General features: G+C 39.9%; 1 protein-coding gene across 4 annotated transcripts in view; it reads right to left on the bottom strand.

Moving 5' to 3' along the window:
* Window positions 1-14,993, bottom strand: part of MAP3K7CL (MAP3K7 C-terminal like) — a 41,115-nt gene that overhangs the window by 21,547 nt on the left and 4,575 nt on the right. For all 4 annotated transcript variants that reach the window (XM_036850634.1, XM_036850637.1, XM_036850633.1 and 1 more), the window contains one exon: window positions 4,023-4,084. In XM_036850634.1, coding sequence (XP_036706529.1) covers window positions 4,023-4,084 — 62 coding nt within the window. The remainder of the gene's footprint in view (window positions 1-4,022; window positions 4,085-14,993) is intronic.

Below are 14,993 nucleotides of genomic sequence, written 5' to 3'. Positions count from 1 at the left end.
CTATAGGTCAAACCACAATCTCCAAAACATAACAATGTGGTTAAATTTTAAGACAAATTTGGTTCTGACCCAGACCTTGGGACTATTAAAGGACTGTGCCATCCTTCAGAAAAGGGAGAGAGGTCAATCATTACCTCCTCTTCAAATAGAAGGAAACTGATGCCTAAAGAAGAGTAGTGATTTTTCATTCATTCTTACAAATGGACATAGAATTGTACCTCCTTTCTTTTGACTGTATGGTCTAAACTAGCTCTACCCAAACATTGCCCCTAATGGACATGAAGAATTTAGAAACCAAATTCCAGGAAAGGAATCCGCACAAAATAGAACCAACCTACCACCTGCCCCTGGGCTGAGGCCTATAAAGAGATGTTCATTTTAACACCTACCTTACCCCAAGGTCTCTTGCCCAACATTTTGCATTAATAGAGACATTGAGAAAAATGTTTGTCACAGCTATTCTTGCCCAAGGCTTTTTTTGGCTTCTGTGAAAATAGAAGCCCCACGAATTACATGTTTAAACATGTCCACATTCTTGGCAAAGCAACCAAAAAATCTTGGGGGTCAAATTGGTGATAGCGTATCTACCAAACAGATACTTTATAGCTGCATTTTATAAACTATGAAAGAACGTGTAATGGATATCAGAAAGCCAGAATAGATTTTACTAGGTTGTTCTATAACCACATTATGGCAACTGCGCAAGCCAGAAACCAAAAACTCTCCACCTATCAACATAATTTAAGCAGGCCATAGGTTCCACCAAAGCTGTAAAAAGATGAAGGCTACCTAGATTCAGAATCAGAGATCTAGTCTGAATTAGCAAATTTATGTGGACCAAAATTTGACCTCATATTTCTCATCCCTAAAGTGGAGATGTAATAGTTAGCTTACACAATTGTTGCAGGGATCAGATGAGGTCATTTGTGTGGAAACCCCCCTTGCCTAGCGGTACTCAATATGCATGGGTAAGATTTAAATCTGAGGGTATTCAGAGAGTAAGGCTGGCAATAATCAGCTGGCATCAATTATTTTTCACTGGGCACATTTATAAGGCTCTAGCAGAGATAAGTAAGAGTCAGTTCATCTTCAAGCAAATAGTGACAACCACAAGGCACTTCATATGCCTTTGTAACCTAACTTTTATTTTTCTGTAGAGGATTATGATGGTTGGTTAAATGCCAAGAGCCATTATTATGTGATAAAAGCACACCGGACTGACTGTAAAGACAGCCTGCTCCGTGGAATGGATTGTTCCTTTCATACATAAAGCATTTTCATTGCTTTCAATAGAGACTTCCTGCTGCAGAATGTCTTAAATTTATATGCTTATGCTAAGCATGGAAACAAGAGTCTGCTTTTAGATGTAGCTTTCTGTGATATCTTTCCCCTCCCAATCCCTTCCATCTTATATTTTAGTTACTCACACCCTGGAGTGTAGAATAAACGTAACTGACAACAGCCCTAGACAGAGGCAACCCTAACCAAATGGCTTGACCACTGGTAAATGTTTATAACAAACTCAATCATATCGTTCAGCCAAAAACCAAGCCCTTACTTAAATGCTTTTAGTTGTAGTGCTGGGAATGTCCTCTCTGTTCATGAAGAGGCAAAGCAATACCATATTTTAGGGTGGGGGAGTTGGGGGTATCATAACCCCTGAGTCTGAAATCAGCTTCTCAACTGACTAATTCATTAAGGATCAATGAAGATGAAATAGTCTCATTAGATTAAAATAATTAAGTAGACTTAATTTCTAATATATGTCAAATGGAATTAAAGCTATGAAATTCAAAGGGATCTTGCGATGCTTTAACAGAAAAATTATCTGGATAATTGCCAGGGGTGCTATGAATCCTGGGAAGAATGATCCACGAACCAGGGAAGACCATTAATGTTCCCAAAGGAAGAAAACTGTCAGCACAAGAAAGTAGAATTAATGATCCATAATAGTGGTGGGGGAATGTGAATCTAAACATGCTTTCCCTCTTCTATTTTCAGAACGCATTAACTCCTTATTTTCAGCTGACTCCTAAGATAATAAAATAGCTTTGCAGTGACAGTAAAATAAAGGAGAAAAACTGTGACTAGGAAGAAAATATAGTTATTATTTTGCAATCCCAACTACACCATGAGCAGCACACACAGTCCATCAGTGAGGACAGACCCAAGCAAGGAAGGTTGTACGTCGCGTAAGCACGCCAGGCGGAAAAGCAGAGGAACAGCTGAGTCGCCCTCCATGGTGAGAAGAAGAGAGATTGGGGGATATGTTTAGACAGCAGGAACCAGAGAGCTGGGTTGAAGATCCTGCATGGGGGACGGGAGAGGAAGGAGATACGATGGCTGATAGCAGCAGAGGAAATTTTAGAGGAGAACAGAGCTGTCTTTTGGCAGCTGCAAGGTCATTAGTATAACCTCCTGAACAGTCTTCCAAAATCTCTACATTACTGATATTGCTCTGCTGGCAGGCTTTCTGTCTGAGGGCTGTGACGATGCCCAGGACTGCGCAGAGATGAGATAAGAGCTCCTCCAAGAGGTCTGGTCACACCTGAGTTGTGCTGGACAGATTTTCAGGGGACCACCCAAGCAGTGGCGCACCAGCTCTTCAGACCCAACCTAGTCGCTTCCAGGTTTTAATTCAGTGCACTGGGCACAGAGACAAGAACTGGAGCCAAAAAAAAAGGACTCTATCTTGGGTTGCGTAAGGGCTCATTCTTGGTTCTTCCCACCTCTGTCAAGGGCTGTTCTGGTCCAGGGGTCCCAAACTCAAATGACTTCAGGACACCAAGCGCACCCACAAATGGGAAATGCTACCAAGTGTAAGACAAGAGGAAACATCAGTTGGGAACTGGAGGTGGCAGACCCCTCCTAAAGGCTTTCAGAACCAGTATTTAGAGAAAAAAGTGGTGACTAAGCAAATATCTGTGCACAGGATTCAAGACCCCTATTAGACTGGTCTAAATGTGACAGCAAAGTGAAGTACTCAGGCAAATATTTGACCCAAGGCCAATATCCAGGTATTTTAGGCAGAGCCTCTTCCTAAAGCCATCTTTCTGGAATCACCATATATCACCTAAAGAAAATTAAAGTGTCATAAATTAGCTTCTTTCAAATAATTCTGGTGTATTAAAATGAGATATCTTTGATAGGTCATCCATAGACTACACACACAAAATATTTTTCTCATAGGTCAAACCAGACAGTATTCAGAAGGCTTAACTTAAAATAATTACATTCTATTACAAATTGTCAGAGAACTGGGGAGAGGGTGAGCGTGGAGTAGAGAAAGGAAGATTATTCTGAAGTCTCGCCACACATGACGTGTCCCTTGTAGTTTATCACTAAATCACTAATCCAAAATGGGCCAAAACTGCAACAGCCCAGAAACATCCACAGCCAAGGAGAGCAGGGACCAGCCCTGTCCCTAGGCTCCAAAACTCCTTAAAAGTAGGAGCTTACACCCTAAGTTCTTTTTTTAAAATTAATTAATTAATTAATTTAATTTTGGCTTCATTGGGTCTTCGTTGCTGCACGAGGGCTTTTCTCTCTAGTTGCGGCGAGCGGGGGCTACTCTTCGTTGCAGTGTGCAGGCTTCTCATTGTGGTGGCGTCTCTTGTTGCAGAGCATGGGCTCTAGGCGTGCGGGCTTCCGTAGTTGTGGCACGTGGGCTCAGTAGTTGTGGCACACGGGCTTGGTTGCTCTGCAGCATGTGGGATCTTCCCAGACCAGGGCTCAAACCCGTGTCCCCTGCATTGGCAGGCAGATTCTTAACCACTGTGCCACCAGGGAAGTCCCCTAAGTTCTTGCTATTCTCGTGCTATAGCCACATAAACAGACAGGGGCATTACCTGAGGGCTTCATGACCTTGAAACCCTAGAAATGCAAACCTTGATGACGTGAAATGTCCCCCACTCTGTCTCCAGGTCAGTCTTTCTCAATTAGGCAAAATACAGTGACTTTTCCACTCACTGTATTTTCTGAAACTAAGGAGGAAAGAGGAAAGACTGCAGAAAAATCCTTACCTGTAGCTGCTGGTCTAATTCTGGAACGACCAGAGGAATGGCATCTTCAGGAGGTGTATCATCTAAAACATGAAAATAAAATGATTCTTCACTATTAGAGCCCTTTCTCTCAGGACAGTTTTCTTGCTGTTACCATCTTTGGACTTGCACCGTCAGTATGCATCAGTTAGGGACAGAAAGAATGCAGAAGGCAATTTTGCTCATTTTTTGGTACAAACAGAAGCACAGAAGGCGTAGTTGGTTTGACCAAAATTTTGCAAACAAGTATCAGAATCCTCAAATGTTCAGTCTAGTATTTCTCCAATTAAGAAGTACTGCTTATCTTTCAATACTCCTACGTTAGCCAAAACCACAAAATATGATATGCAGGAAAGTGCTTTATTTAACAAGGTAATAATGAGGTGACCAGAACAACCTCACTGGGACAGAAGAAAGTGTTAGTGGAAAAAAGTGTTAGTTCTGCTCTGAAAGACTCCAAGGGTGGCAAGCTTTGGTGGGTTTTCCCTCGGCTCTTACCACAAACCACCACTGACAGGCAGTTGACCAGAGCTTCCTCTGGGTTACAGTGGGTGACAGGCAGTAACCTGATCAGGGCGTTTCTTCCCAACGTACCAGGCAGCAATCCCAACCCAAGGCCCATATACTGTCCTGATGCGGGAAAGCCCGCATCTCTGTCCTCAGCTGCCTTCGTCTGGCGGACTGGCAATAGGCAGGTGTTGCTGGATCAAAAGAGGTGGTTCACAGAAGCATCAGAGGAAACCTGAGAGAAGTTTCTCCAAATCTCTTCCAGAACATACTTCTGCTCTCCTTGCCATAGCCGTAAGGCTGACCTCCTTAGACTAAAAAGATGATGAGAATTGTACCATTCAATTATTTGGCAAGGAGGAGAGTTTTTCTACTGCAGAATTTCTAATGGAATTCATGCCAATTGAATTCATATGCTAAGAAAAGGTAAGAACCTAGCTTAAGAAATAAGGTGAGTGGAGACAACTCTATTCCCCTTCTACCCCTTCATATTCAGAAGTAACCACTATCCTGATTTTAGAGGTTATCATGCATATGTATGTATTTATATTTTTATTATGTATGTATACACCCACAAACAATATAGGTAATATAGTATTACTATGCATGGATGATTTTAAACTATAAATTGAATCACATTGTAGATATCCTTCTAAAATTTGTTCTTTTTTTTTTTTTGATTAACATTATGTGTTTGAGATTGAACTAAATAAACTTAGTTTTAGTTTGTTCATTTAACTGATATACAGTATTCACTCATTCATTTATTATTTGAATGTATTTGTCCTTTTCCTATTGGTGAATATTGAGTTCCAATTTTTTGTAATAATAAATAATGCTGCAATGAAAAAAAAAGAAAAGCTGTGCATACAGTCAGAATAAAGTGCTTCTCAAGAATAATATGATCTTGAAGTAGAGCATTTTGACCCTCACTAGGAAGTTTAAAGAGTTATGGGACCTAGAGCAGTGAGTAGCTATTGGTGTTTATTCCATTATTTTCTACAGATAAAGATAGAAGTATAGCGGTTCAGGTTGGGGTTTAACTAAGTAATTTTCGTACTAATGAAGACTGTCCTTAGAAGTTTAAAAAAAAAAAAAAAGAACATACTGCTGACCTAGCTCTGGTACTAGAGGACAGCCCTCTTGTCAGCAGAACCTCTGTATCTGGCTCTGTGGGTCCACTGGCCATAGATTTCCAATCCTCTCCTTGTTGACAATATCTAACACAGGTATGACTACGAGAATACGATGAAATACAGGCTACATGAATAATTTCAATACCAAATCTATTTTAAATTATAAGAAAGAAAGATCATGCTTTTTATGTTCTCACTACCATAAACAAATTTATGTATAAAAACAGTTGAAGTTCTCTTAGAACCAGAAGAAGTAATACGGGCCATACACAACGCAGAAGCAAGCATCCTCTCCCTACTCACTGACAGTACTATCTGGAACAAAACGCAGCACACGAGGAGCTCTTGGCTTCTAAGAGATTACGTTTCTTCGAAGGCACCGAAGATAATCACCAGAAATATCATTCAAACAAGGACAGTATTCACCTCTTCCAAACACCTTAAGGGCCTCTGCTATATTTTAGTCGAGTAGTGTAATAATACTCCCACTTGAGTGGCTTCAGACAATGGCAATGGGGCACCAGTTGTGAATCCATTTGTTCCTGTACCTGCCAGACAATGGATGCCCCCAGGTTCACCGACGCTATGTAGCTGCAGAGAGCAAGTAGAAACAGGGAAATCTTCCCAAGACTCTCGCTGCAGGCTGGAGTGCCATCTCACAAGGAAACAAGGAGAGTCAATCCCTTGGCCCTTGGAATGCTTTCTTCTACTCGGAGGTGACAACTTCTGCCAAATACTGTGGCTTTTTCAATCCACCCCATCATTTGCAAAGAATTGGACAAAAAAACAGACATTTTTTTTAAAAAAGACAGAAATAATCATTTGTTTCTACTGACCCTTTGGAGATAGCCTTTATATAAAACCTATAGTTTGTATACAAAATGGACTTTGGTCTAAGGTGTATTTCAATTTACTTCAATAAAATATCAATAACCCAAACATCATGATTATTTCCGCTCATTGAGTTCAAGGCTGGAACAACTTGGTACGGGTAAATGGGAACATATTATACTTTGGCACCCCAACCTTAATAGTCACAGATGAGCAGCCACTTGTTAGAAGGAGAAACCACTTCTACAAAGTACAGAAAAGATAGTACATTCTAGAATTCTAACATAGCCAGGAATGGAACTTCCTGGGACTTAATCCACCTTCTTCTCTGTGAAGTCACGCTCCTTCCTGCTTAATTATTAAAAAAAAAAAAAAAAGGAAAACAGATATTCATTTGCATTACTACAGTAAATAGCAAATATCTGGTATGACCCAGAATTAATAAAGCCCATTATAAAAATCTGTCATTATTGATAGTCACACCATGTAAAGGCATATATATGGGACCAAGCTGATAATTTTGCAGATAAGTAAAGGCTTAAGATTAGATTCCTCGAGTTGGAAAAAAAAAAAAAAAAAGTCTAATTGATTGACATAGAAATAAACATATAATAAATATTTTAGAAAGACAAAATAAAAGCAAGAGTTTTCTTAAAGTTGATTTAATCCAAGCAGGAAATGGCATTGGAAACAAGAAAACCAAAGACAGATGTAAGGAGATGACTGAGTTTGAAAGCCAGTCCTGTATTTCACTGCTTGATGCCATCTGGTTTAGCTGGCATCCCTGCCAGCCAGAAATTTCAGTGCTTGCAAAGCTGCTTACAAAGCTGCTCCAAGTTGATGTGTGGTGTGTTTACTTTTAAACAGTGGCTGCCTTCTTTGACTGGTTTTAAAAATAGGCAAATATTCTAAAAGCAGAATGATGAATCACAGGATTGGGCCAAAAAGAAAGAAGGAAAATGACTCAGGCAGACTAGTAGCACAGCTGTTCCACAAACATTTGGCCAAATCGTTGTAAAACATTTTGACAGTGATATCAGATCGGAGTTCCTAAGAGCAGTTAAGTTTGTTTTGACAATTCCAGAAGCACAAAGTAAATTGTACAGTAGCTATGCAAGACACCCCCTTGAAAAATCTGGCTTTTTTGAAAAAAGGAGAGTAGTTGCTAGATATGTTCATAATGTGATAAAAATCAGAATGCAAGTACTTTTTTGTTAAAATGTATTTATCAATCAAATATTTATTAAATGTCTATTACATTCAAGGCAGGGACTGAGGTTCTATGCCAAACTGGCAAATCACTTTACCACATTTTTTAATGCATTAAGAAAATAATTCATAGGCTTCCTTTCCAAAATGGCACTGTGGGCTTGATGGACCAAGAAAAATGTATCCTCAGGAATTTGTTAAAGGACGAAAGATAAAGGAAAGAATGAAAGAGGAATTTTTTTTTTTTTAATAAGCAGATGTTCACTGCTTGTTTTGCAAACACAATGTGACTAAGTCAATGGTACTTAATATAGAACTTTCTGATTGGTATCCCAACCATTATGACATACCATAGTACATTTTATGATGGGCTTGTCTCAGTGTCTATTTAGCAGCTGTTGGGTTGCTTTGGTGGTTATTCTGTTTCAGATTTCCTTAAATTGTCTGCCCTGTGCTTCTCCATGAATCAGATAAGGGAGGCCCATTGGGTCTGTAATCCAAATCCTCACTGTTATTTAGTAATTATTCAGCCAGAGCTCTCAGATAATGCTACAGCTGGAAGGAACTGGTGGTCATCTGGTCCCAGACTCTCAGAGCAGAGCTGAGGACAAGGGCCCCACGAAAGGAAGAGTCTCGTAAGACTAAAGGGTGTCTCCCCGCCCAGGGCTCTTTTCATGCTGCCCTGTGCTTCTTCACCTTCGGCTTCATGGGTTCCCATGCACTTGTATTTCATGAGCCAGTAAAATTTTCCCCAAAACATTGGGAATCATGCCCTTAGACTGTCCAAATTTTTATTCAGCTAGTGAAGATTCCAAAACAACGACCATGTATCTTTAACATCTCTTTATGACAGAGAACATTTTAACACCAAAATTATAAGACAAATATAATCTTAGAATGCAAGTGTATCCATCATAATGGATAAATTTAGCTTTATAGACAAACACACACACACAACCTCACTGTGCTGTCCTTATTTCTTTTGTTTTACATCAGAGAGGAAAACTTCATCAGAACCAGACCAGGTCTGAGAACCAACATTTGAGAACAACTGCTCTAGACAACATCTTGACTGGACTTTAGAGTCAACTCTCTCCCCCTCCCACTGTGCCCTCCATCCTAAATATTGTACAACTGGGTCTACGCTGGGAAACTCCAAATCCTTGGTAGAATGAGTGTCGGTTTCCACACAGAGAAGAAGACCTCAGGAGAGGGAGAAGTCATGCTCAGAGAACATCCCCAAACCTCACTCCACTCCCCAACCAGGAACTTGGAGAGGCAGCTGGCCCAGAATCCGTTCAACCCGTCTACACTTCCGGCAGTCGAAGCCGGCTTCGTGGGAATGCACCTGCGCAGTCGCAGGAGCTTTTCTCCGAGGCGGGCCCGCGCTTGGTTTAATGATCCGGGTACACTGTCTTGAAATTCTTAATAATTTTTGAAGAGCCCCAGAATGTTTGCACTGTGACACATTATGGTCCTGCCTCCAGGACAACCCCTGAGTGGTGGTCTCCTGGAGACTGTCCTTCAGGGCACCAGGGGCAAGCTGACACTTAAGCGGCAAGTGAGTTGGGGCAGTGGCTGCACTGCAGAGGCTCAGAGGAAAAACCTTTCCTGGTGACTGTTTGCCTGTGAAGGCTCCTAACCACTAAGGACACAGCAGGTTGGTGCCATTTGGTAGGATGGATAAACCTGCCTTTGAATCTCTGGGTTGACCAGTTTTTAATTGGTGAATGTGGACAATCAACATAACCTCTTTGAGACTCAGTTTTCTCCTCTGCAAAATGGACGTCATATTCCCCGTCTCAGAAACTTATTAGTAAAGGAATGCATATGTCAACCATTTCGCCTAAAGCCTGGCACCTAGGAAATAATCAGTAGTAATAATGAATGCTTAATATAATCGAGTTTAAATTCCTTTTCACCAGAAACTCAATCAAAGTGGTAATGGGGAGGCAAGGCACGTGTGTGTGTGTGTGTGTGTGTGTGTGTGTGTGCCCGCATGCGCATATGTGAGTATGTGTTTAATGATGGGGGTTAAGGGTATCTTCATCATCCGAATAATCCAAAGAGAACAGGTAGGGTCAAGATCCTGACTCTAATTACTGAGTTCTCCCCAGGCCAAGTTAAGGGAGATTTCCCTGGTGTGGCCATAACCTCAGCTCTCTTCATTTAAGTCTGAATTTTAAAAGCGTTTCTCTTTTGCTTCCTTATCAAAGCACTTTCTATCTAAAATATTATTCTAAAAAATTTTTTTAACTTACACATGAAAGGTCTTTGAGTACTTTCCCTTTAAATCTAAATCAAGATTCACATTTTATTTTTAGAAATAAAATAAGTGACATAAGTTTGCAAATCACATTACCAATATATCAAAAAACTATTTTAAACTTTCTGGATACCTTGGTTCTTGTTAGAGCATAATATCATTTTGAAACACATCAAAAGCTTTTTTAAACTTTGCTTTCTGCTTGTTAAACATTAGAGATGCGAATCTAATACACATTGAATTTTCAGGGACCATAAAATTAAAACTATAGATATGGATATGGATAAAGGTAGAGCTTTCGTATGATGCCTAGCAGATTGTCAATTGTTTATAATTAATAAAAATCACCATGTTACCTTAACCAGCACCTAAAACAGTCAGGCAAACAAGATCATACATCAAATAGACTGAATGATTTTCTCTGCATGGAGAGACCTGATTCAGTTTAAAGACAGATTTTATGTTTCTTTGAAACACTCATCTAGTCACTATTATTGTAGCTATCATTTTGTGAATCTTATTGATTTATCCTTTTGTAAGAATATTTTGACTTATTTAGCTTAAAAGCATACTCCCTCACCCAGAAACATCTGTTTCAAGATGAACTCGTTGGAAGTATAATTATTTGTCAGACACCACTAAATAAAATTTACCTCTCCCTTTCTTCTTTCCTACTCTATGAAAACATATCAGAACTAACTTTCCTCCATCATTTCCCAGGACCATTGGGGAGGCTATCTGCTGACAGGAACAATCATTCTTTTCTCTTATTACTTGGATCCTACCTCCAAATGGGCAATAAAGTAAAAACAGCCCCAAGGGCCTGGCTTTGAATCCCTTCCCATTATTTATTAACTGCTTGATTAGAGGCAAGTTATTTAACCTCCCTTAGCCAATGTTTCCACATCTGTAAATTGGGTATAATAACATCTTCCTGCAGAGTTGTCACCTATACTAAATTGATGAGATAGTACAAGTAAAAGCACCTAAGGACTCCATAAGGATTCATTTCCTTTTTGACCTTTCTTTACAGCCTTAAGCAACAGATTCCAACCAATAAATCCAGTTGTATCTCAAAGAATCTTCACCCGATATCAGAATAACAAACTCAAAGGGGTTATAGATACTGTATTATTGATTTTATAGTTAAGTTCTACTGTGGTTCTCAACTCTGTGCTCTGTAAAGGATGTAAATATAGCAGACCCCCCCCCACTCCCACCCCACTCTTGAGTGGTTTTCAACTTATTGTTATCAGTACATGCTGAGGCAGCCCTAAAGGTAGGGTCAGAGTTGGGACAGAATGCGACCTGGGAGAGTTCAAAGAGGCTCACCCAGCCTATGTCCCCAAATGCCATCCTTACCAAGTTGGCTGGTAGAATTCCAGTGGGAACTTTATCCCTAGACCTCCTACTGATACACAAAAATACACCCTGAGAGAGATAAAAAGGTAAACCTCGACACTTACTGCTTAGTGTGAATGAGGTTTTCCAGAGTCTTTCCCAAAAGCAAGGATTGAGACTGTGAAGAGAAGAGAGTACGGAAACTTTGGGGCCCTGAAGAGGGAGAGAGAAGTAACACCAAAAGGTACCAGAGGGAGAAAAAAGTTGAAGGAAGGGGACAATGACAAGAGACATTTCACCTGCATCACAATTTTGCTGAGAGCCAGTTTTGCACATGTATGCAGAAAGACATTCACACGATACCCAGTTAAACTAGATTCAAGGATAGCTACTTCAGCTACTCCACATAATTCCCACTGCCACACAAAACACCAGATGTGTGAGGACAAAATAGTATTACTTAAGCAGGGTGGGTCTTTAGTTTTTTTAAACTAAAGGTCTTATGATTAATTCATGCCCAGATATGAAAAATTCTAATAGCTTGAAAAAAAATTTTTTAAACAAATTGTTGAAAGCTACCAGCTAGGGCTGATACCAGTATCCTTGATTCTAAATAACAACCAAAAAAATTTTTTTAAAAAGCCAAGGTCTAGATTTACACAAGAATGTGCCAGATATTGGCTCTGCTGAAGATAAAGAAAATTCTCAAGTAATTAACATCAAATCCTCACGTCTGTCTAACTCTAAATTCTATCTAAATGGAGAAGGGCCAGTGAGTCTCTAATAACCCAAGAAGTGGGATTCCTATTTCTCTTCTGCACATTTTCTATTGAGAAAACTAACTTCATGACGGTCCCAATTTAGAAAGTCACCTCTTTGGAATTCCCAGTTTGGAGGTAATACCAGTCATATCATAGTTTATTAAAGACAAGCATTGCTGGGAATTTCCTGGAGGTCCAGTGGTTAGGGACTCCATGCTTTCACTGCCGAGAACCCGGGTTTGATCCCTCGTTGGGGAACTAAGATCCCAAGATACCGCAAGCCTCTCGGTGCAGCCAAAAAAATAAATAAATAAAATAAAATATATTCTTAAAAAAAAAAAAAAAAGACAAGCGTTGCTGCCTCTGGGAGTTATGGCTAGCTAAGTGTTACTTAAGGACGGGGTCTAATGGTAGGCTAGAAATGTTGATTGTATTTTAAAAGGCTTTTTTTCCCCCTAACAACTTGCTTCCTTTATTTAAGCCCCTAGAGGTCCCTAGTCTTTTTGAAAACTTCTGGCTCATTCTGCTATCAATGATCAATGATCAATTCCCCATCTCCCAGGTCAGTCTGTCACCAAGTCCTTTCAACCCTTCCTTCCAAATGTACTCTGAATTCAATCATCCCATTCCATTCTCTAATCCAGGCTTTCATCACTTTGTCTGTGTACCATGATAAAAAGCCCCTGGCATTCTCTCATCTCCCCACATTCTAGACTATCCCAATTGAACACTCACCATTTTCATCATATTACTCCCTTGCTCAAGAACTCTTGAAACTCTATTGCTTCTGATCAAATCCAAACTCTTTCACTGAACTTTTAAGATTGACTTGGGAACCCTAGTCTACTGCTATCTAAAATAGACATTCTACCTAAGACTCCAGCACAATGCCCAGCTCAGAGTGGGGCCCAGTAAATGGCAGGAACTCTTCCACAGTTCAGACCTCTGTTCCAGCTGAAGAGAGTTTTAGTATTTCCTGAACAAATTGTGCTCTTCCTGACTTAGGTTTTGCTCACGTTTTCTGTTTGAAGGGAAAAGGAAGAAGAATTGTTAGAAGATGTGTAGCTTCCTTTTCTTATACCTGGCATCCAGAAATGGCACCTTTCCTACACTACCTTTCTATACACTACCCGCCTTCAAGCCCAGGATGACTATCACATCTTCCAAGAAGCTGTTCCCATCTGCTCTGGGTGACAGATTTTTCCCCATAAGAGAGATCATATTGTACTTCTGCCTTATAAAACCCATAGGAGAGATCATATTGTACTTCTCTTTGCACATATCACCAGCCTTTGGCAGAATGCTAGAAATATAGAAACTAAGTAAAGCTCAGCTAACTGATAAGAGCAGAAGCAGAGGTACCCACAATCCACCAACTGGATAATTACTCCCTAAATAATTGCAGCTCAGTTATACTATACACCCTGCCTTGACAAGAAGTAGAAGTGTGAGATGTAGGTGAAACACAAAGCTGCTTCATGGTTTATACTTTCCTTCATTTTCCAGAAGCAATCATCATAAACACAGGGGCTAGCTGAGTCCTTAATTTATGTCAAGCGCTATGCTACATGTTTTATTTATATAGTGTCATTTAATTCTCACAACAACTCTGTGAGTTATTACCATACACATCTTATGAGAAACTGAAGTTCAGCAAAGTTGAGTAACTTACCCAAGATCATACAAACAGTGATGGAAATAGATCTAGAAACCACAGCTCACTGATTCCAAAGCCATATTCCCTTAACCTCTACACTAAATTGTCTCAGATAAATATGCAAAAAAAAAAAAAAAAAAGAAAGAAAAGAAACGGTCCCAACATGACCAGAGGAATAAACACCGTATTAGGCTCGTAAGAAATGAACAAGTCAACATTCACAGGCAAAGACATCTCCTTTTCTCATGGACTCTGCTTACTCCTCAAGAATAAATTCAATAATAAGGAATTACTCCCTAAAAGTTTACCTTAGTTCTCCCATTTATGGTAAAAGTCTAGGATTTTTCCTTTGTTTTCCCCCTAAGTGTATGGTCTATGGGCCACATGCAGTGGAATTCAAAAGGCATGCACAGTGTGTATGATGGCAAGTGTTGCTTGGTGTGACACTCCACACACTCCTTATTCGAGAATTCAGAGGGAGTGGCCCCAGATATCTGCAAGGCATCTTTCTGTGCACTTGTAAGCTCAGGTGCATGGGAAAATACAGATTGCTGGGCTTCAGTCCGAGCCTACTGCAGGAGGAGTGGGGCCATGGAACATATGTTTTTGATGAGTGCTCTCGGGTGATTATTTTAAGAAAGACAGAGAAACACAGAACCCCAGCTCCTGTCTTGGATTCTCTAGTTAGGTGCCCTTTCGAGAGATATGGGGACACATTGATCATTTTACAAAATTTAATTTTAGAAGGTTCTTCATAAGCCTTCAGGAGCATCTTTCTGTAGAACTAGAAGTCAGGAATTACTTGAAATAAATGACAACCCTTATTTGAAGCTACTGTATCAAAAACTGTGAATTTCAGAATTGGGCATTCTTGGGACATTTGAAAGAGACTGGAACAAACCAATCTAAAATGACTGATGAAAAACATGCAGGAATTCCCAGTCAGGGGCCAAGAGGGTTCAAAGGATGGTGGCAAATTAATTACAAGTTGTACATCTTGTACTTCAAGGGAGAGTCTATTCATGTAGCCCAAAGAGCAAGATCCACCTCTCCATGGTTCTTTTCTGTACATAAATTAAATTTTGTTAAAATGAATATGAGGGACCAATATGTTTATTTGTGTTGCCCAAAATTATGATATAATAATATTGTTTGAAATAACCAAGCTTTATATACTAAATTTTCTCTGTAACACTGTTGATTGCGACAGGACTTGTCCTGCTCATGTGGGACATGAGCACAAGG

The sequence above is a fragment of the Balaenoptera musculus genome, chromosome 4 (assembly GCF_009873245.2).
Source record: "Balaenoptera musculus isolate JJ_BM4_2016_0621 chromosome 4, mBalMus1.pri.v3, whole genome shotgun sequence".
NCBI lineage: Eukaryota > Metazoa > Chordata > Mammalia > Artiodactyla > Balaenopteridae > Balaenoptera > Balaenoptera musculus.
The sequence above is the reverse complement of the archived record's forward strand: the minus strand, read 5'-3'. Positions and strand labels throughout refer to the sequence as shown.